General features: G+C 39.9%; 2 protein-coding genes across 4 annotated transcripts in view; one reads left to right on the forward strand and one right to left on the reverse strand.

The window, feature by feature from the left end:
* Positions 1-7496, forward strand: part of LOC145441097 (nociceptin receptor-like) — a 71149-nt gene extending 63653 nt beyond the window's left edge. For both annotated transcript variants that reach the window (XM_080318893.1, XM_080318892.1), the window contains exons 8-9: positions 2234-2377; positions 7308-7496. In XM_080318893.1, the coding sequence (XP_080175019.1) occupies positions 2234-2377; positions 7308-7383 (220 nt within the window). In that variant the 3' untranslated portion in view covers positions 7384-7496. The remainder of the gene's footprint in view (positions 1-2233; positions 2378-7307) is intronic.
* Positions 7497-11565: 4069 nt separating this feature from the next.
* Positions 11566-21689, reverse strand: LOC145441089 (somatostatin receptor type 2-like). 2 transcript variants are annotated; one of them, XM_080318879.1, is made up of 9 exons: positions 21457-21659; positions 20843-21005; positions 19135-19316; positions 17378-17506; positions 16337-16541; positions 16020-16277; positions 15844-15956; positions 15176-15325; positions 11566-12162 (listed from the first exon to the last, which is right to left on the reverse strand). In XM_080318879.1, exons 1-9 carry the CDS (start codon positions 21585-21587, stop codon positions 12093-12095), a joined length of 1401 nt encoding a protein of 466 aa, XP_080175005.1. In that variant the 5' UTR covers positions 21588-21659; the 3' UTR covers positions 11566-12092. The 2 variants fall into 2 exon arrangements, with proteins under 2 accessions (XP_080175005.1, XP_080175006.1); XM_080318880.1 differs by lacking the exon at positions 17378-17506 and having other exon boundaries at positions 21457-21689.
* Positions 21690-23553: the final 1864 nt, after the last annotated feature.

Genomic DNA, 23553 nt, shown 5'->3' on the forward strand with positions numbered 1-23553 from the left:
GAGTTTTTAATTTCCTGTTTGCATTGTTTCAATCAATATTAAATACTATCCTGTGAGTAGATAATTATTGTCTGAGTTTTTCGGACCGCGTCACTGTCATTTTTAGAATCCGGCCTAGGAGTCGGACTGGAGCTTTAAAAAACAGGATCGGAGTAGGACCAGAGAATTTCCGATCCGCCCAGCAATAGTGTGTATGCGAGCGACAAATCTGCTTAGCTAGATATACCGGAAAAACTTGTACTGGTCATGAAATCAATTCGCTTCCTTTCTACAGTGTACCTACAACTAGCATTACTTGAAAATTAAGTATTTATATAGTCTTGTACTCATGTCTTATATGGGTGACAGTAGGGTTGCATTTAAAACAAACGCCTGCGCCCAGCGCCCCCTGAGGGCGTTCGCGAGTGTGAAGAGGGCGTTGGCCATAAAATGGGCGATTGGGGCGCTGGATATAAAATGGGAAGGTAGGGGGCGCCGAGAGTATATGGGGCGGTGTAGGTTTAGAAGGCACCTGCTGCGTGTTGTTGAAACGATTGATAAAAAATCAGCTAAATTCGCAGTACAGATGCAGAATCGATTCAGTTGTTCCATTGTTGCTTGACATGTTGATCCTGTCAATCAATCGACTAATTTATAAGTCCTCATAGTATCCCTGAAAAGCGTGGTTCATTGTGTGCTGTAAGAACTACGAAGTATTTTAGCAGTTATTGCTCACTGCAAGGTGTTATTTCTCTTTACGAGAAACTGTCTTGCGTGATTTTATTCTGTTTTCATCGATCATGGATTTTTCACAGCGACAGTGACCTTCGACACAGCGTTATGGTTGCGAGAAACGATATCGTTTCTACTCTACGGGCATATTTTCCAAAATTTATGAGTAGAATATATCCGTTCTTAGTCATGATGATACCTGATAAAGGTGAAAATAGCGCTGTCCGTATTCAGTGTTAAGCCCGTGATATTTCACCTAAATTTTGCGACTCGTGAACTTCTCCAATGCTGAAGCTTGCATGAGCTACCGGTGCAGCTCGAACGCACGATATTGATGGGGAAACATAAATGAATTATCTCAGCAACTTGCACGAGGATATGGTGATTTGATTCCAGGATATATTCCAATTAGAAATTCCTCACTCGATACTTATTCCATTCTGTGAAGTTTCCGAGCATGAAAGGATTGAGATGCTAATTAACTAGTTATAGTGTAGAACAATTTTGAGTTAAACCCAAAGTTCTATATCTCCAATCGTTCGTTCTGGATTCACAATTAAATGAAATAGAAATACTCTCATTGAAGTCGAGTTGACTTTTTCGTCGTTGTCCTTCCCCGCTAATATTTTGTAGAACGTGTTTTCAGTGCCGTGACAGAGTTTCTGACTCACAGCAGAAATCTATATGACAGTACAGGGCGGGGATGATGAAAACAATACACCTGCTTTATCCGTCTCATTATCAGCTGTAATAAATGCAAAACAACTTACGTTTTATGATTAAAACGTAGTGAGGGGGTATCGGGGGGCGCTGACAATTTATTCGTTGTCCACGCGGTGGTAGCTCGAAAAAGTTTGAGATACACTGGTTTAAAACATGTTGCGTTTTTTTCAAATTGTGTAAACGTCCGAAAAACCATACAATATGAGCCTATACGGACGATTTACACCCAACATAGTCAACGTATACCAATAGGTCTGGCTGGAACCCTCGAAATCGTCGTCGGTTCAACAGTTTTTGCACGTAGATATAGATCATTGGTACGGAATGGGCGTTCTGATGATGATGACCGCCGACCATAAAAAAGCAGCCGGACAATGTAGTCATTATTAAAGATATATTTGGTATGTTCATGACATTGATCCGAAGCCCCTTTCGCCGAAGGAGCCATATTCACCCTATATTTTCAATTGTCAATGCCAATTCATTGTGACGTCACAATGAAATATTGGTGACGTCTTGGCTAAAAAACCATACTTTAAACAAGGGCCTTGTTTCAAACATGTTTGTTTTAAATTGATTTTTGTTTTAAATGCAATCCTAGGTTACAGGCTAACAACACATCATCAAGTACGCTATTGAGCATATATTGCTTTAAAGTAGGCCTATGTAGTAAGATTGGCCATGCAGCTTCTTCCCTCATGCGTCATATGACGCATCTATAGCTCATTAAATTTCACGTCAGCACAGAAGCATCATCTCCCATTGTGAGTGACCCATCTGTGTGATCTATCTTATGCAGAAAAGCGGCCAGCACCATGAGATCTTCCGGTAGAAAATCATCGACTGGGTCATCGAGAGGGATGATTGTAAAATTCAGCAAAAAACGTAACAATTCAAGACGTTCGAGTCACATGGCTACTATGGAAACAACAATGAATAAATCGTAAGTTGGTGGTTGTGCATGTGCAAAGATCCAGTATATAGGCTATATTTGCGGGATTTCATCGCCCGTCGAGTATGGTGAGAAACGAGTACATTCTAACGCTATACGGAATCACGGTATTATATATAAAATATGCATGACGGGTTGTAGTTATTTGATGGTACTGATCCAAAGTCAATGTCACGCTCCAGAAATGACGTTCTCATCATGAGGTGCACAACTCATTGTGTCTTTCATTACACTACTCGAGGGAGTGGAAACTCATGAATGCCAGATGCCAAACTCGAATCTTTGTACGCGCCTTAAAACCATGCAAGTCATGAAATAATTCTTCAAAACTGGCGGTTGCTATAGTTCTTCATAGAAGCAGATGTGATAGAATATTTGCTGTACAAGTACAGGCTGTAATTTGACGACCGTGCTATCACTAATATCGAAAAATCGTCGCTTCGTTTTGTTGTCACTATATGCAGTAAGCACGGATACGCCTTCAACTTGCGTCATATACTCTTTGGAAGGTAGGAGAGAGTGATTGTCGGGCTTGTGCCCAATATTTGCTGCATATACGTCAATTGCAGTCACGACCAATGTTCCCTCTAAGCTGCGCACGTGCGCAAATGCGCAGTGCTGAGACGGTCTCTGCGCACAGAAATTCTAAGTTGCGCACAAAAATTCCGAAGTGATGACCTTTTTTTTAGTCGTTACGCAGCGTTTTCCAAGGGTCTGCGCAGTGAGTTGTTGAGTGTGCGCAGACTCGTCAAAACTTAGAGGGAACATTGTTCACGACCAATCGAAAGGATCAATTTGTTATGATTTTGCAATGAGAAAAGCTATATCAAATGTAGCCTACTAGAAACCTTCATGGTGGGAGTGCTTGGCAGCAAAGCACCCAACACGTATTCAGTGACGCGGTAGCTGCTATCTATATCTCTCGAGATTTGACATCGTCCTGTGTAGATGTTTGTTTGTTAGCTAATTGACTGATGACGTCACACTTACTCGTTTATGCACAAATCAATGTCAAAATATTGCAGCAAACAATACGTTCATATTGTGAAATTTATTCCCCCGGAAGCTTTTCGACTGGCTCTCTTCAGCAGTGAACTCCAGTAAATGAGGTTAACCAAGTTCGAAATATAGAAAGAAATTTGTCGTTGTGACGTAATAATGACAAGTACACATAGTCGCGAACGGCAGTAAACAGCGCACGGTACAGCACGCCCATATTCAGCTGTAAAACAGCTATATTTCGAACTTGGTCATCCTCATTTACTGGCGTTCATTGCTGAAAAGAGCCAGTCGAAAAGCTTCTAGTGGAATAACAATAGAATATGAACGTATTGTTTGCTGCAATATTGAAGTTCTGTACTTCGAAAAGCCTATTTAATGTCAAAATAATGTGAAAATTCACGCCCATGGCGAGAATAACATTCTACATTGTAAAATTGTACATATATCACATATATGGGTATTCAGCAATAAATAAATGGCATAGAGACAGGCCTGGAATACCGAGCGTAGAATATTCGAATTTGGATATGTAATTCGGAATTATCCACTAAATCTCTGGACATTTCACGATACGTTTGCCTTCGAATGTAACGTCACAGCTTTCATGGAAGTTCACCGCTGGGTGTCAGGGAATGGTGGTATGGTATGGAAGTAGCCTGTGGTATGGTATGGAACAAAATTTCGGTATGGAATATGGAAATGTGCAAGTATGGTATGGTATGGAATATTTTCTCCATATTTCCATACTTTGACAGTTTTTCCAGAACCATAACAATGATCCTTCTTTCGATTTGTCAAATTGGTTGCATAAATCGCACGCTGTCTGGGTATCTCTGATGAAAGAATTGACAACCTGATGTTGGCTATTAAAGCTTATAAGTGTGACCCACAGATTGGAAATTTGGCCAATGTCGCAAAATGGTTGTAGTGATGTAAAACTTTATCGTGAGATATATTCTAATATAGTGGTTTCCAACCGATAGGAATTCCCCATGCACTTGTGGGGAATTTAGGGGTTTCTGGTAGGAAATAAACTCTCTTGTAAAACAATTCTTTACGTGATTAACATCGTTTAATAAACTAATGTATGAAATGCCGATCGTATCTCAAATATTTCTAAGCGCATTTGAAACTCAGCAATTCGTATTATCAGTGCCTTCAAATACCGAGAATCGACTGGACTGGCATGTGATGTCCCGCATATAGGTTGTGCTTCATTCGTCTGCGAAATGGTGTGATTGAAAGCATACGATTCGTTTTAATAAGAGTTCATATACACATGAATATGTTTTCACGGGACATGACGCAGACTCGCTAATTGATAGCATAGCTCGAAAAGTCTTCGAGTTCAATAGATATTCTGTTACAATGGATGTTGTATTGATAGCCGGAATCGTTACAAATTAATGAAATCTTGTTTCTTTTCTAGTTATAGTAGCGAATGAAAGTGTAGCTTATCTACTATACGCATAAGTTCGTCAACACCAAGAAGTTTATCTGACCCATGCATTATTCGGAATTAACCAGAGGTAGTCAAAGTAGTCAAGAAAGCTACTCAAGTAGAAGTAAAAGTATCGACGAAAACATATACTCAAATACAAGTAGAAGTACTTCTTCCATAAGCTACCTAAAACTACTTGAAGTAGAAGTAGAATTGACTGACTTTAAAAGTACTCAAGTAAGTAAGTAAGTAAGTAAGTAGTTGAGAAAACGATCCTAATTCCTTCGCATGGATTGTGAAAGATGCAAATTAAGCTATGCGAAAGGTGACGCGCCTGATTCATATTGATGCATACCAGCAGGTATCCAATTTTCGATAGCATAAGCACGTCTACATCATGGGATGAAAATGATAGGATTGATATGGAAATGCGATACTCTCTATTTTCTCGAACAGCACGTTTTAGAAAATAGCATGGTATGACGTCATCCCCCATATTATAAGGTCCGTAGCTTAGTCGAAGAGCAATACGGAGAAGTTGTATAGAATACGGTGTAAACATTTTGCGCGATTAGTAAACGTTAATCAAAAATATGGTGGACCGTAAAAATGCCATATTGTGTAGCTTTATTTCCGGAAATTAAAGGCATTACTACACTTGCTTTTATACTTCAACATGTATGTTATCCAGACAAAAGAACTGATATTAATTATAACTTAAAGTATATGATGATACTGGGAATTGAAAATGAAACATAAATACTACTTCTAAAAGCGTAACACGAATTTCATGCCTTTAGTCCAGAAAGTTTCAAAGGTGGTATGCTAAAACAGGTGTAAAGCTGAAAAAGTCAGAGTCCACTTTTCCAGGTTAGGACGCGCCATGGACATGCTAGATTACGATATGACAAGTAAATGCTAGATTGCGAAATATCAGTTTCAAACGATATGATGAGCTATATATACTGTGATGAATTATTTCATATGGGTGAAGGGCGACAATGTGGTGTGAACGCGGGAATATCTAGATATCTAGTTCTAGATATCCCTGTGTAAACGGAACCACGCCAACCCGCTACCTAAATTATATTCATCGATACTTTCGTGGAATCATACTGGTAACTCCGTATCCACTGCGCGCGAAGCGCGACGAAAATTCTGGGCTTTACTCAACTTTTATAAAAATAAAAATGTTGATACTCCGTGAAAACAGCCCCGAAATCCCTCAGGCTATCTTCCTGATTGGACTACTTGTACTTGACAAACTGAAAATAGCGAAAAGTAAGTAAGCAGATCACAAAATATTACGAAGTAGAAGTAGAAGTAGCGAAAATCAAATCTACTTGAGTAAGTACCAGAAATAGAGGAAAACTATTTGAGTACTTCGAAAAAGTAGAAGTACTTCGTTACTGACCACCTCTGGAATTAACACGTTTTTGTTCTTATTGAACATTATTTGGCACTTATCTCCTATTTGGTCATTTGCGCCCAGAACATTAACGTTGTAACGTCTTTACTTTGGTACGTTTCGCGGACGACTCCGCAAGCATTCACTATCTTTCACTCTCTCTTCCGTGTATCCACTTCAGTATATGTAGCTGTCGATTTACATAGCTCGACTTCGCTGTATCCTTCTGGGCTTTTCGTACGACGCTTATGCAGTGAGGTCGGCGATAAGGAGCCCAGATAAACCTCCGACGCATAGAAGCTGGTTCGAACCGGGATTCGAAACCACCGCCATTGGAGTCGTGACCACAGTGTTTAACCAACTCGCTACCCCGGTTAGCACATGTAAATTGATGCTACATATGTTCATTTGGGAAAATTTCAAACCCTACCCATTTTTCTGTCGGCTTACTTTCATATACATTTTACAGAGGAGCAGCATTGCGTTAACGGTTACCAGCTCACTACTCACTACTTATTGCATGCTGTTGAATTCTGGGGGCCTTAACTTTCGCCAATAGCAAGGGTTTACAAAACAAAGTCTTACCAAATTTTATTAGAGGAAGCAATTTTAAAGGGTGGAAATATAGCTTTAAGGTTGAGGGTAATGAGGAAAAAAAGTCGGGACCCATTATAATTATATCTGTATAATCATATAATCGGTAGTGATTTCCAAATTTTCTCGTGTGTATATATTATACGTTCCGTCTTCGATGATTAGGCAACCTACATTGCCGACGACATATGATATAAATAAACTGGAGATATCATTGATGTACCAGGGCTGTTTATTCCATAACTGCCGACTTGTAGCAAGGCCCATTCCAAGGCTTTTTGTAAGACACCGATTACACGGATGAGATGGCGAAGAGGAGGAGCTTAGATAGACCTCCAACCCCAACCCTAATTCTGGAGTCGACCTCGGTCGTACTCGAACCCATAACTCCTTGGTGTTGTACTTGTGGATTATACCACTTCACTCTCTTGCAAGACTTACAAGGGCCTAACCTAAACCTAATGGCTTGTTTTTAGATCATCAATATCAAACGGACACCCTGGCAACCCAAATTGGAGCACGATGGCAATGCCAAGAAGTGTAGGAGAATAACGCGGATTTTTGAATGCATTTTACACTTTCTACGTATTGTTTTTGAAGTTATTATATGGAATTCATCAATTACAGTATAAAAAACGCGGATAGCTTATCCTCGGTCGGAAATATGCTGGTGTGTGCACTTAGCCTACCCAATTCCTTTTTGATTTTATGCGAGTATTATTCCGCGGCGTCAGCTTATATTATACACACGCTATGTATATTTAGAGAGAATTAATCCACAGATGTGTGTATAACGGCGGATACTGGGATCAGATATCAGCATTTCATTATTCGTAGCTTGTGCAGACTGTGGAAGTGCCTGCAGAGCACTCAAAGCTTCCTCCCCGAGTCGCAACCCGATCCCTCGTTTTGGCGTTGCAAATTTTATGGAAAGCGATTGCATATCAATTTATATAAGGAGAATCCCGATAACAATGACAAATAGAAATCGCGTTGAGTTTTTCCTGATGCTATAACTATAGCTGTTTTGGTATTCAAGGAGTTTCCACTATTGATCATTTCACACCACGACATTAATTATTATGATTAGTGATATGCTGACTTGTATTCTGTCGGTACTATCGGTTCACTTTACCGCCGACTTGAGCTCCGACTCTAACTCCAGCATTCCTGTAAATCTACTAAGTAAAATACGATGGTAACATGTCAGATATTATTGACTAACAGGATAAACCTATCTATTTCAATTTGAAAAAGAAATTGCACTCGCGGAACGATATTTAGTTCGCGACGGTTCGCCCGTACTGCTAAATCGGGAGATCTTGGAACTCGCTTTTTTTACTCGGCTTTTTGGCCTCCACCCTAAGACAGAAACTTACAAGCTCTGGTGTCATAAAATGCTTGTGGTATATTCATGGCGTTTTTCAACTACTATGGTGATTTACTCTAGGCCAGTGGTTCCCAAACGGTGGGGAATTACCCACTGGTGGGGAATTCAATTGTTTCTGGTGGGGAATAGACGCATTTGTTCAAAATTATATACAGGACAGTCTATACATATTCACGGAGACACATGCGCAATTACTGTTACCAGTTAACTGCTCTGGAATGTATGTATCGAAAATTATATTGCGTGTTGTTCACAAAACCTCATTTTTAACTCTGGATGGCCAATCATGGCGTTACGAACGCATCCAGCATGGCTAGTTTGACGTGAAATAACGCTTTCGCGAAATTGTGAGCGTTATACTGGCATCGGTTCACAATATGTTTTATGTTGCAGTTATAGGTGGTTGTCTTGCGTACTGGTGTGGTTGTGTGTCTTGTGTAGTCAAACCAGAAAATAGTTGCTCTGTGATGACAGAAGTGCTGGGTAGTGGGGAACAGGACCGCAACTGCCGCACCCCAAACCCGCCAATGCTACTTTTTCAAAAAAATTCGCTAAGGCGCGATTGAATACTGCCGAATATCTGATTAGTGGGTACCCTTCCCCACGAAAATACCTAAAATTCATAGAAATGGAGACGTAGGCGTCAGACATTACTGCGGCACGACGCAACTAGGCATATGAAGTTATAGGCCATGTAACATGCAATCCGAGAAGTGTGCCAGAACGATCAGCACAGGCTGTCAGCAGTGAGAAGACCTTGGCCGAGAAGGAATTCCCTTGTGGTGACCCAAAAATTCGATATATATACAATATACATATATGTTTAATTGGCTAAATGGCTGGCGCCGAATGTTCCGGTCCTGGCGATCTGAACGCCACAGGACAAATGCCATCCCACAGGGAAAAATTATTTGCCAGTAAAGCAATACCAATTGGAAATCGTTTGTGCATTTTAGTTTTTGCAATTTTCCTATCTTTTGACATAGCAGATATAGGAGGTCACGAAATAGCATAATGTAACGAAGTCAATATACCAACGGGTCCGCCCGAAGATGTTGAATTCTTTAATTAGGGGTCCTACCTTTTCCAACACACCTCACTCAGTTCTACCGGTAAATCTGATTACGTGAGCAGAGAGGAGATAAAAAATTGATAGCAAAATATATGCAATTCCCGATCATATTGGCCGATTCAAACACGTATTTCATACATTTTTCGCGCTTCGTGCGTTTAGTAGAAATAAGGCGACGCACTAACAGTAGACCCAACGTAGCTGATAAGTTGCAGGGAAAAAGCGTTCAGGCTCAACGGGGCTGAGGGGGCGCTGGGGGACCAAGACCAACGTTTTTTTGGCTGGGCTGACAAAGTGCTGTTACGGTCCTGGTGGGGAATGAAGGTTCGGAAAAAATCTGAAGTGGGGAATAAAGACAAAAAGGTTGGGAACCACTGCTCTAGGCCAATATTCTTTATTTTATTCCGTAGTGGCCTACTTGTAGCACGGCCCACTTCTAGGCTTTAATATGAGACCGCTTACACGAATCACGTGACGTGAAGTGACGAGGAGAAGCCTATATAAACCTCCAACACTTAGGTAGGAACTCTGGAGTAAACCTCGGTCGGACCCGAACCCGCAATGTATTGATGTTGCAGCAGCGGATTATAACACTACGCTATCTCGCCACACGGTGTATTACATATCACACTAGGTTTTAAAACTCGAGAAATCGCGAGTACGTGTTCCTCAGCTTCTGCAACGTTACATGAGACACAGTTAGGGGTGTCGGCGCAACCTATTTGGTTATATGGTTTTATGTTGCAATGAGCATTAACTTCGCGTTAGTGTCAATTTATGACTTGAGATACATGTAACATTTAAATCCGGAATATCAACACTCGATCCATTCCTTAAAATAGATATGATAACTGCGGTTATATGGTAGGGTTACCATATTTTTGTATCCCAAATTCCGGACGCTCTTTAGCGCCCACTAGCGGATTTCAAAATGATCTATGAGCACATCGATCAATATGACGTCACACCAGCAAAGCATTGTCTATCGACTAGAGGTGGTCACGATCCGGCTCAGGAGTATGTGATTGTGTGTTGTAAGTTGTGACCTGGGCCGAAGTCACATTTTTCAGCCCCCTCATGCCCGAACAAACACTGATCTTAGGCCCGTCGTAAGGGAATCGATTTAACTTCTGGGGGGTTACTATATGCATCTGGTCGTTAAATGATTTGAATGAATTATGTCAATAATATTGGTTCTTCCGTATATTACTATATAAGTTGATCCTCCATCTGCCCACATGATCGGAGTTAACGGTAGAGCTGGTGGAAGATGATGACTTCAAAAATACAAGGCCGGGAATTGTAAATCGTTCATGTCATACAAGATTATTTATCAGCCGGTGCGCACTGCACCTTTAAGCTGTATAAATACCGCACATCCGGTGGTTTCCAACCTTTTATGGTCGCGACTCCATTTCCAATTTGAAAATCTTCCGTGGCCAGCTCAAAATTGGATAAGCTGATTACTAGTTAAAGGCCGACACATTTGCCCAGACTTACTCACGGACTATTTTTGAAGCTGATTACGTTCAACATCTTCGCGAACCCCATAATACAGGCAAACTAACCACAGGTTTAGAACCACTATCTTCTAATAAAGCATCCAAACGGCCTAAACCGACTCTATGAATATACCGATATATTGTAATTGCGATTACAATTAGACTTATTTCTGTAAATGAATATCATTTTCTTTTATATTCCGATGGCAGTTTTTGCGAGGGTGGTTGTCCCATATTAAAATCCATATATGTGATACTAAATCGCGCGCAGCTCGAAGAAAGATTTTATGTAGCATAAATCTGTCCAAAAATAATATTATGTTGATTTAGGAAAAAATTATGAGCTTACTTCAGAATTCCGGACATTTTGGCATATTTTAGAAATTCCTCCCGGACGCAATTTTAACAGTGAAATTCCGGACATGTCCGGGAAATTCCGGACGTATGGCAACCCTATTATATGGTAACTTTATTCTTCGTTTTTGCACGTTTTGAATGAAGGTTCCGTTTATCAGGCTGGGTTTCATGACCGTGTAAAAAGGGTTTTCATACGCACCACACACACTGTGGCAAACATTCTCCTCCTCATTCGATTGCGATGAATCCATAACCTACGCATACTGGATTATAATCTCTGGTTGAAATCCATTACCCTTATTAATAACTGACGCATTAGTCTGTTCGCCCTGGCAGCCTAACTAGTCAATCTCGCCATTTGCTTACTTTTCTTCGATTTGAATCTGCTGTGACGCAATAATACCGACGTGAAATTGTTGTACAACTGAAGTAATTGTTATATCGTGAAATTATAGTTTTCAGACTTACATACTGGAATAAAATCCGGAGAAAATGGTAAATTTTTCTCGTGTTTGTGGTTGAATGACGCTTTTGTAACACTTTACGTTGTTTGGCTAAAGAAAAAATGGTCATTTTTTCAGGCTCAAGTCCCGAAAAACCAGCCTGACCTTATTTTATATATCTCAGACCATTTCCCACTTACAGTTACCCAAAATTTTCAAAAAAGAGGATAAATTCTCTAAAAAGAGTACATTTGGGCGTCGTCCGAGAACACTTTCGAAAAAGTCAAAAAGAGGACAAATCCACGCACATATTAAAGTAATCCAACCATTCATTCGGTTCGCTGTAGCAAATAACTGTTGCGCCGACAGGTTTGTGTATGCACAATATCTATTGTAACGCAAATGTCTGATACGGCAGCATCATTGTCCGACTTCTGGTCAAGCAGAGTAGCGCTCCTTTATCAGCTTGTTGTAATCGTAACCTGCTGCTTCGGATTTTAAACGCGATCGGTAGCTATACTGTTGTTGCCTGGTGTGATTGGCGCAGTGGAGCTTTCCTTTTCCTTTCTGAAATGAAACGGTAATTGTTCGATCTTACAATGTACAGAAAATTGAGATTGAAATTGTAAACGAACAAAAGTTCGACCCCACATCAGATTCGCTGAGCCAGTCTCAGGAGTATAGCGGCGGCCAAGACACAAAATCGACAGATATGACTCTTGATGGCACGCCCGTCTTGGTAATCGTTAGCTGCAGGTAATTAGGTGCGATAATTCGTCGAGTTGTGATTGATGTGGTGCAACGGTGTGAGTTGGTTGGGGTTCCAAATCGAAACTACATCCTTCTGAAATGCCGCGTCTATCTCCGATAGTCATTGGCTCCGTTGCAATTAATCAATTCGTATCATGCTAATGCTGTTCACTTTCCAAGGTGAAGCCTCACATTACGGAACTGGTCTCTGAAGGACACTGTAGCAATAGTAACACTAACTCACAGTAAACACTCATTACGATCTATTTTTGGGATAATCATGTTTAAATGATTTCGATTCTTTAACACTGGTGTTGATGCGCAGTTCGTTTTGTGCATCAGAACGCATTAGATGTGTAGTTGAATGTGTATCGCGGTAGTTAAAATTTGAGGTTAGCGAAAGGCTTGCAGATTAGCGCGTACTGATTCACCTGGTAAATAAAGTTTAAAAACCACTGCCACATATAATGGTCGGCGAGGGTGAGCTGTTCCAACATATCTAATCCTATTATATCGCTACGATCAAAAGTCACATTAATTTGAATCAACTGAAGATATAGTTGCCCTCGTGATTACGGTTATCTCTCGGGAGGAGGGCTTCATGCAGCAGCGTAGTTATACCACCTATATGTCGTAAATGTCCACATTGCATTTTACCTCGGATAAGCTCAATATTTCAGGATGAAAGCTGATAAATTGTGTAGTGCGGAGTGTGCACGCTGAGAAACATGTCTAAGTATCGTAAACAAATGTTCATCATCAAGATTCTCATTCTGGTTGCACTCATATGCAAAATTCACGACGATACATGGTTATGCACATTTTAGTCTATTTTGCACTATTCTGAAATTTGTACAGCTGACCAGAACGTTTACCCAAACCCAGACGTATGACAGAATCTGTTGTGCGATATCACAGAATAGACCCCATAACCTTCTATTTGCAAATCCACCAAAAAATGTGTACGTTGACACACAACTTTTTACCCGACGCTACCCTCGAGTTTAGTGCCAGGCATAAATCTGTTATTACACAGTAGACACGTCTTCGACGAGACCATCTTTAATAGTTGAGGCCTTTTTAAATACGTCTGCAGCAGAGGTCGGGAACCTTTATCGGGAAAAGAGCCATTTTGGCGCAATTTTTCAATCTTAATCCCGTAAGAGCCATGTGATGTCACAATCGACGGTTCGGGAATTCATATTGGTACAAAGTCGAAGATCACTATATTGAATGTTATAACACCCACACACAAAAAACGGTTTCCCGACGTTTGAATATGCTTTACTTAATCTAAATAACCGGGGTCGGACACCTTTTGCTAGCTTAATATCTTTAACGGTCCGTCAATGTCATATGAGGTTTTTCGACACTTAAGGCAATGCATCTATACATTAGGAAGCAACAACGACAGTTGTAGACAACTGTTAAACGGTGAATCTACTGTTTATATTTCAGTAACACACTTTTTAAAATTTTAAGCGGCCTTCCAAGGAATCCGTCTAGCAGGCGGGATGATGTAGCCACACCTCAATTGTTATGCTAACAGAGGCACACCGTTCAATCAGTTCTTTTGAATCAGAAAATTAACTTCGTCGACGGAGGATATCATGAACTGATATTATTTGGTTAACTTTACTACTCAATCCCCCAATTATTCGGCAGAAATATAACGCTGCGCTACAAGCTTATATTTAAACACCAGTAGCAGCAAGCTATCTAGCAATCGGCAATATGGATGGCTAGGTTTGTAGTTTGAATTTGAGATTGCGAGTGACACTTCCATGTAGGAGTTGCTTTATCGCGGAAGATTAGGAAGACGATGGGGATTTGAAAGCTGCATTGTCATACAGGCGTCATCATGTCTGCTTTCTCTTTGACCAATCAACGGAACGAATACGATCCAAGTTTTCACAATAACGAGCGATGTCCGGTACGGCGAATTCTACGATGTGACAGCGGAACGACAGCAAGTTTGTTTTTGCAATTCTACAGACTTCGTATCGGACTGCAATGATTTAATTTGTTGAGCGTAGACAGCGAAAAATACTTGAAAGTACCGCAATTTCTCTATTATAAAAAAACACGGTTCAATTGAACTTATGAATTGCTAATAATCAGCAGACCCTATTTTACATTAATTTTGGGATTTTGAAAAAATGGGAGATCACCCAGCCAATGAAACCCGCTAGAAAAATCACAGTCTAAACCTCGCATCACTTTGTCTCAACTACCTAAAATATAAGTGAGCCTATTATGTGTGTGTATATAGGCTATTTGAAGTATTCCATGGCCGTTATGAAAATTCACAAAAAGTTGCAATATTGACTAACAATGTATAAATTGGGGGCTAAATTCAAAATTTATCAGAGAGCCCCATGATATCATCACAAAATCCATATATGGCTGGCAATCCATAGGATTCGACCCCGGGTGTAAACCCTGAAGAGGCATACCATAGGAATGAAATCCACTGAGAAAGATTTCCAAGACCACAAATAACCAGGAAATTTATTAAACAGCATTCTGAGCCGTAGAATACGTGCCCGCATTAACAATTTATTTCTTCGGGCCGTCTGCAATGTAAATTTCAATCGATGGCTTCTTTGCGAGCATTAGGGACCTGTAACACTATCTTTGAGTTAATCTATTCGACAGAGGAAGCATTCAAGATTTTTTCTCAGAATGGTCACTCATTCCGGGCCATAGGTTCGCGGGAGAGAACATTGATAACTTACTTCGCTATCGCGACACCAATGGATAGTCATCCAAAAGATTGGACCAAGGTAAATTCGTGTACACCATCAAATTGTAGTATGTAGCAGCTTACCCGGCATGCTGTTTAGTTGTGATCACTGCACTCTCAGGCGCACCATTAGCATCATTACGTTTCGCTGTATATCTCACGCCAGCGATGCCATCCGAGGTGAAGGTAGACGTTGTTTTCCTCAGAGACGATTTGACCGAGGAAGCAGCCTTCCTGCACATGGAAAAACAAATGATACATAAGCTACTACAACAAACGGCACGAAACAGGTTTTTTCGACCTGTAGGCCTATAGCTCCCTGTGCAACATGTATAGTAGCTGCTAATATTGCTCAAGGATCGTTTAAACTTTAAATCATATCCTACATTAAATATATGTTTGTTTATTCCTATTTTATTACCAAACTATTGCATGGTGACGTGTCAATTTATCATAGCACATGATAAATCTTCATTGTTTCTATCGATGGCCGAAATGAATGATGATGATTTTCGTGATCTTCCATGTAGCCTATGAAGTATACGTAAATACAAAAATATAAATATATACATCCACGGGTGGATGGAAGCTTTGCAGTCATACTATTAATATTAATCCAACCGCCTGAAGATGAAGTAGCTATAGTAAATGAGTGATTAAACTATCCCCATGGCCTTGTTGATAGATATAGAGATCGCCAATTGAGCGCCATGGATGAATGATTTATTCACATCGAAGAACGGAAACCCTACCTGAATCTCCCAATAAAACTTGTTCCGACAAAATTGTAAATGTATGGGTTCAGCGCTGAGTTTGAGTACGCAAGGGCGGCAGTGATACGCGATAAAGTTTCGCAAAGTTGCGTCTGTCGTTAAGATTTTCGGTCATCAGAAATTAATTACAAAACAAGTCGCGAAAGGATACCCACCGATCCTGGAATTCCAACCATTTTCGCCAAGTGAACACCATAAAACGGGGACCAGCACAAAAAGAATATGAAGACCAACGTGAAGCACACCCTCGTGACTCTATTACAATTTCGCTGGGCGATGCTTTGCGTCGCTCTCTTATCTCGGCCACTTCCGACACTGGCAAGCAACGCCGAGCTTTTCTGAAACGCGGTTGACGACCGGTTCCCACTCTTCCTCAATTTTATCACGATGCGCGAATAGCAGAATGTCATCAGCTGAAAATATGTGAGGTCGCATTAGATCAGGATAAGTAACACGGTGTGCATTAAGTTACCGTGAAGGGTACGATGAACATTGCTATCAAACACCAATATATGTATGACCTCCACGCAGTACCCGTGTCTTGGTACGAACATTGCATATTGTAATTGTTCTCTTGACCCAGCTCATCCTCGTAGTTCGCCTCGTAATCCTCATACGGAATACTCGGGTTGTAATTGTCATATAAGCCATCACCGCTACTATTGCCATCCAAATATCTGTGCGAACGATGACAGGAGCATTGAGTAATTTATATCGCTTAGTTAATCTGGAGCATATTCTGGGAAGACACGTGGACTTCAGACTAGAGATTTACGTCTAAAAACGATTTGGAATCTATTGGAAGCGTATATACGCATAAAATCTCACTATGTCCAGTAGTCATCATGCATACATCGGAATGAAATAAAAACCGTCGACTTATAGAGAAAATCAGAACACAATATATGATATGCATAATATTACGATTTGATTTTATCCAAGCTCCGAAGTTAGGGTGTTTTAAAACACTTTGTTCATAACATTGTGTTATTATTCAAAGAGTATCTAATTATGCCATGATTGTGTAAATACTTTCGAAAAACATGAAGTAGGAACTCGCGGACGATTTGCACCCAATATAGTCAATGTATACGATATGGGGTGGCTGGGACCCTCGAAATCGTCGTCTGTTCAACAGTTATAGCATGTAGATAGAAATCTTTGATGCGGAATGCGTCTTCTGATGATGAAGACCGCCGGCCATAGAAACGATGCATAACGATATAGCCCTGGTTAAAGATATTTTTGCTCTGCTTATGACGTTGGTCGGAAGCCCTTTTCGTCGAAGGAGCCATTTTTATCCTATATTTTCGATTCTCAATGACAATTCACTGTGACGTCACAATGAAAGATTCATGGCGACATGGATGAAAAAAAGACGCAAAAATGTTTAGAAAAAGCATGTTTTAAACAAAGACCACGTTTTGAACACGTTTGTTCTAAAATGATTTTTGTTTTGAATGCAACCCTATCCTAAGTCAAAACTGGTGTGATTCGGGATGGTATAACTCACGAATAAACGTCGTCGAAGAGTTTGTCGGGTCTGGTACAACTTCCTTCACTCATCAAGTAATTACATTCTTCTTCTGAAAGTTGTTCTCTCTGGCACTTCTCTTGTTTGTTCCAAAGTGAAAAATCGTGCCTTGGAAATGATAGACATGGTCCTAAATAAGAAGTGTCCTCACAGCGGCCCACGCGGTAATTTTCGACATGACCTATTCACTAATAATTGTAATTTACGGGGAATTATTTTGATATGAATCTACAAAGTAATTACCAATCCGCGAATAGTCTCAATAGACTGCCATGAATATGGTTGACATGTGCGCTCTATATATTTTCAAAGAGACTACCTCCATCAACACTACCACTAAATCTGATCATATGGGCTGACCGGTGATAACAAATAAAATGCTAGTACCAATATGATTGAAGAAATTCATTCGCTAAGCTAACTTCAAAATAATTTCGTGCTTTGATCAACTAGACGACGAATGCACTAGTGATTTCGGTGGGTAGAAATCCGATAGAAATAAGTATGTAAGCCGTGCATTCGCCAACACCTATTCCGGTTTGTTCGTGAATCACTTAATATTTGGCATATTTTTGTCTTACAAAATGCCTAAGTGGGACGTGCTATAAGTCGGCAGTTACGAAATAAAAATGAACAATATCGGCCTGGTGTACATGACCATAGTAGTCGGCAAACACCATGAATACCTCAAACTCAAACTAACCAACCAACTTGGCATATTTTGTTTTCGTAAGCCTCGCATTCACCGATACCTATTCCGGTTTGTTCGTGAATCACTTAATACATGGCATATTTTGTTTTCGGAAGGAAGGGTGTGTCCGAGTTGTTGTTGTGTGTGGTATTCATGGTGGTTGTCGACTACAATGCATTTACATTAGGCAGATAATCCATAGTTTTGATTCCGTAACTGCACGGCACTGTTGCACGGCTCACTTTTAGGGCTATTGTAAGACACCGCTTACGCGAATGAGATGGTGAGGAGGAGCCCAGACAAACCTACGTATGCTTTTCTGGGAAAAGAGACCGGGGGCGACCCCCTTCAAAAGTTCGATTGATCAAAACCCAACACCAGCGATTTTTATGGGGCCAGACAAAGTGCTTTAACGTCCCGTTTTTAAGACAGCCATTTATAAGATTACAAATTAGTAGTAAACACTCTAGTGGCCCACGCAATCGTTCGTAAACCGCATGCGCGCCTTTGACCATAAAGGTTGGACCCTAAGGTTGTTCGAAAATAATATTTCTACCGGATCCTGCGAATTCCCTGATTACATTGTTAGAATGTCCGAAAAAACGCTACGCACCACATTTGGCTCAACTCCAACCAGTGTACGCCGACATAGAGACAATTGAAATTTTTGAATTTATTATGAAAAAAGAAAAAAGAAAAAAACTTAAATTATGCTGCCAACCCCATGAAATTGTCGAGCCACCTACAAAAACGATGCAAAAAATATTTGACGCAATTCCAACCCGTAGAAGCGACGTTAACTGAGTTTTGCATTCATAATTCTGGGATTTTACACCGCCAATGCTATTTTTGCAAATTGAAAACTTTCAACTGCAGTAACCTTGCTTCTACCAGTTTGAAGTGAGAAAAAATTGTCTTATATCGTTCTTTTAGGTCACTTAATAACTAGATTGGGTTGACAATAAAATTTATAAATTTTTATTTTTATTTTTATAATAAATTCAAAAGCTTTTATTGATTATGATTGAAGTAAGCCATTTCTTACCTGCACTTACAGTATGGGGCGATTCCCTTCACGTCGCTATACAACATAATTGGGAAGCTCATAAGGATAGAGGATACCCAGATGATAACGGCTATGAGAATGGAGAATCTCCTCGATCGTAACTTCTGGATCTTTGTTGAGAATATGTGACAAACTGCGCAATACCGATCGATGCTCATGGTCTAATGGAGTGAGAATGGAACGTTACAGTCACTAACTGGTTTCAATGTGTTGGACTGCTCGACAATAAAGAAATCAAAACTCCAAACATATGTGCGAATATATTTGCTCGAATTGAGTTAGAGTAATTTAATTATGCTCTTGGGCGGAGAGGATTTTCCACGTTAGCTAGAATATCGTGGTTGAAGGGGCGATTTCCCGGAATTGATTTTTTTTCGTTTCTGCATACATAACATCACATTTGTTAATAACTATTTCTAATGACTCTGGTGTAATAAACTCTGGCGCTATATCCTATAATCAGTATATACGCTTCGCAAATCACCAGACAAATAAATAAACAATAAACTTCCATTTCTTGACGTTTTTGGTGTCCGTCATATTGGATAAGGGTCGGGAATAGGAGGAAAATCAACGTTAAAAAAATCCTACGAACCACTTCTCTTGGGCAAGACTTAGAGACGATGGAATCGGACGCGCTGGAGTCGAACGGATTCGAACCCGCGGCTCATTGACGTGATGAAACGTAAAATACATTGTTCAAATGCGCACAAGGTTTGTATAATGGGAAGTTCATAACCAGAAAGAAGACGTTCGTAGTTAGATGATTGGGTCGGTTCACAGAGGTAAACTAGTGAAATCCATACGAGAGATGTGCCAGGATTAGGAGCATAATATACCAATGGAATCTCATATAGTTCTCACGGCGACTATATTTACCGTTTTACAGGCTATAACCGCAACGCAAGAGCACGTAGGATTGGTCAAACTATTGCGTTGAATAGTATTTTCCGCACAATGGTTCGATAGCATTTTCTTACCTAGCAACTTGTTTTCATCCGACTATACGGAAGTTGCTATGGCTAAGAGAATTGTCGTTTCAGCTATACCAACTGCGTAATATAATCTTGCAGGATTTTGCAGCACTATATACTCGTCTGCATCGAGACAATGCTATAATTCTGTGTCATAAATGCTTGATTTCTGCGGAGTTCAATTCTCTAAACTACCATGAGGTGAAATCTGCTGGTCGCACGCATAATGTCTATGCCATAACGAACGAGTATTCTGAAGCATACCAAATAACCATATATAACCGGGTAGTCGAGTGACCGTAGCCCAGGTATGAAGCTAAAATAAAATATATGGCCATCAGTCCTAATTACTGATCCAAGATAAGTTTCGTTATATAATCGAATCGGAGCGATTTAGAAGTACATGGAACAGTGGCGAGCTCATTTTTGCAAGATAAGAAATTAAATAAAATTAAATACTAAACTAAACACAAACCATTCTGACCCATATTATAGATTCTACTCTATTATTAAATTCATTTATGCCGATACCAAAATCTTTTGGGGGTGTTATGCCTCTCTAAGGAAACTCGAGCAAATTTTGATTGGTTCTGTTCTTGAATTAAGATACAAATAATTCCCATTGAGAGCAAATCTATTTTTGTTAAGTACATTAACATCCTATACAGCAGTAATTCGTGAAAACCTTATTCGAAATCACATATATTACTTACCGCCAGTAGCATTACAGACGCGTAGTAATTTACGAAAAATATGGTTTCTTTTACTTTGCAAGTCCAGTTCGGAAATCCCCATTGACCCGTCAAATCTTCAGCAATCGTGAAAGGTATTGTTAGCAGACAAACCAGGTCAGCCGCCGCAAGTTGCATAACATACCTTCGAAAAATATACTGTTCATATTTAGTATAGGAAACGAAGAAATGAATTTTAATAATATTCGCATCAAGACCATTGACTATATATAGTCTTTCAATTCAAAAACTAACTGGTCAGGTGTGCTCCTAATGATGTTTTCGGTAGGGGGTCTATTATTGACTGTTACGTTAGCATCATTGTTCCCAATAGATAGAGTTCGCACTCAATGACGCGATGAATATTACGTTATGCATGGATAATTAGCTATACATCCGTAATTCACATCTTTGATATCGTAGTCGGGATAAGGGAAACTTTCTTCAACAAAAAGTATAATACAGGGACCTTATATGTTATATTCAACTACACTACATTGCATCAAAATCTCCTTTCCAAACATGTACGCAAATCTGAATTGCCGTATCTTTCAACCTAATGAATAAGAATGTTAACATCAGAAACAGTTACGTACCAATGAGTTACAGTCTTCTGGTATTCTCGCAATATCAAATTCACGAACAACACTACCACGTTTCCGAATATTCCCAAGGCACATATTACTCCGCGAATTATGTCAAACGTGACATCGGATTCCATATCCATATCTGCGTTCAATAAGTACGAAACGGAATAAGTCTGCACGGATGAGAGATGACGGTTAGGCAGTTGATATGATAGAATAACTGATAAACTCTGCCACTGAGGAAACTTTTTCCACTGCTAAATCACACTGTTCGCGATGCAATGCAGCGATATTGAGGTACTTTCGGCATTTATAAACACGGGGTAAGAAATACCGCCCTCAGTGCCTTGTACCGGTGCCGGTTGGATTGTCTTTTCTTCTATATCACTAATATCATATAGATAGAACAATTAATTCATAAATGTATGCATGTAAGAAATATACCACACGGGATATAAGGCATTGGCGATTTCATCTGATAGGGTGGAGATTATATACTTTGACAACCATTGAGAAGACGAAGGTATTGAGTTTCATCTCAGTATTTTCTGTACTAGACAATCGGTTAATTGTGTTTCGTTGGAAGCTTTTCAATATCGCTATGCACGTCATAGACCAGGCAGCGGCCGCACATTATTGTCTCCTTAAATAGTGTTGTGAAAAATAAACTTTTCCTCCGCGCTTCAGTGTCAAAAGTCAAACAATATGAATTCAACAATGGATGCACCCGAGCCATAAGACGACCGGTACTAAATATCATATTAAATCTTCCTGCTGCAATTCAAAGCAGTATCCTGGCATTTACCTTTGTCCTAACGCGTGTTTGGGTCAGGAGCAGTTGAACTAAGACGACGCCAAAGCGCGAGAGAGCTTGCCTTACAAACAATCAAAAAGTGTTGTTTTTGGGATCGATTGGTCGTAACTAGGGTTGCATTTAAAACAAACATGTTTAAAACAATGCCCTTGTTTAAAACATGTTGTTTATTTTTTTAAGCCATGACGTCGTAAATATTCAATTGTGACGTAAGGGTGGATTGTCATTGACAATTGAAAATATAGTGTGAATGAAGCTCCTGTGTCGAAATATCTGAACTATAACTGTTGACCCGACTATTTTGAGGGTTTCAACCATCTCATATCGATATACGTCGGCTATATCGAGTGGTAATTGTCCGTCGGCTCATGCAACATGTTTTTTTATAGTATTTACACAATTATGGCATAAATTTACAACTAAAAACACATTTTTTTAGAATGGCCTTTGTTTAAAACACTGTTAAAAACAGAGTTTTCTGAACAACCATTTGTTTTAAATGGCACCCTAGTCGTTACCGTAACGAAAAGAAACGACTTTCCATAATTTTACGCGCGCATCTTGAGTTAGATAGCGGGCCTTCAAACATTGGCCGTGTTCTATTAAGAAACAACAGTCAGGAATTAAAGGTATGGAATTGTCGCTATATGCTATACCAATGCATTTGGTATTTTTGTGGCATAATCCGCTTTAGTTACAGAGCCGGTCGAAGGATACAGTAGTACGACATATAAGGGACGGGACTAATTCATCATCAAGAACTGTAATTATAAGATATGGTAGTACAATGCAATTTGCACATGACACAATGCACTCAGTGCCCTTCAACCTTTTAAGGAGTGAAGGTATTCATTTCCTACATTTAGGTAAAACCACATAGAAATGCTAAAATGCTCATATGATACTTCAGACAACTCAATAGTGCTCCACACAGAAAGAAACTCCCTTTATAAACATAATTGATCAATGCATCAACGAGAACTCCCTCTTTCTTTCTCTCTCTCTCTCTCTCTCTCTCTCTCTCTCCCTCTCTCTCCCTCTCTCTCCCTCTCTCTCCCTCTCTAGCTCTTGAGTGGAAAAGACTTGGATACCCAGTTTTTAGATTGGTTCAGTGAATTTGCAGTTGTGTATATTTAATTACCTAAATACCATAAATTCTCATGCATAAATCCAAGGCAGGTAGGTACGCCTGTAAAAATGCTTAAGAATCAATTTCGTTTTTCTGTCGAGCTACTTTTCCCATGTCGCTTTTCGTTAAGATCTTGCATTACCGATTCGTTCGCTACGCATTG

This window comes from Botryllus schlosseri, chromosome 6 (genome assembly GCF_051294905.1).
Source record: "Botryllus schlosseri isolate E-star chromosome 6, Bs_hap1, whole genome shotgun sequence".
NCBI classification, from domain to species: domain Eukaryota; kingdom Metazoa; phylum Chordata; class Ascidiacea; order Stolidobranchia; family Styelidae; genus Botryllus; species Botryllus schlosseri.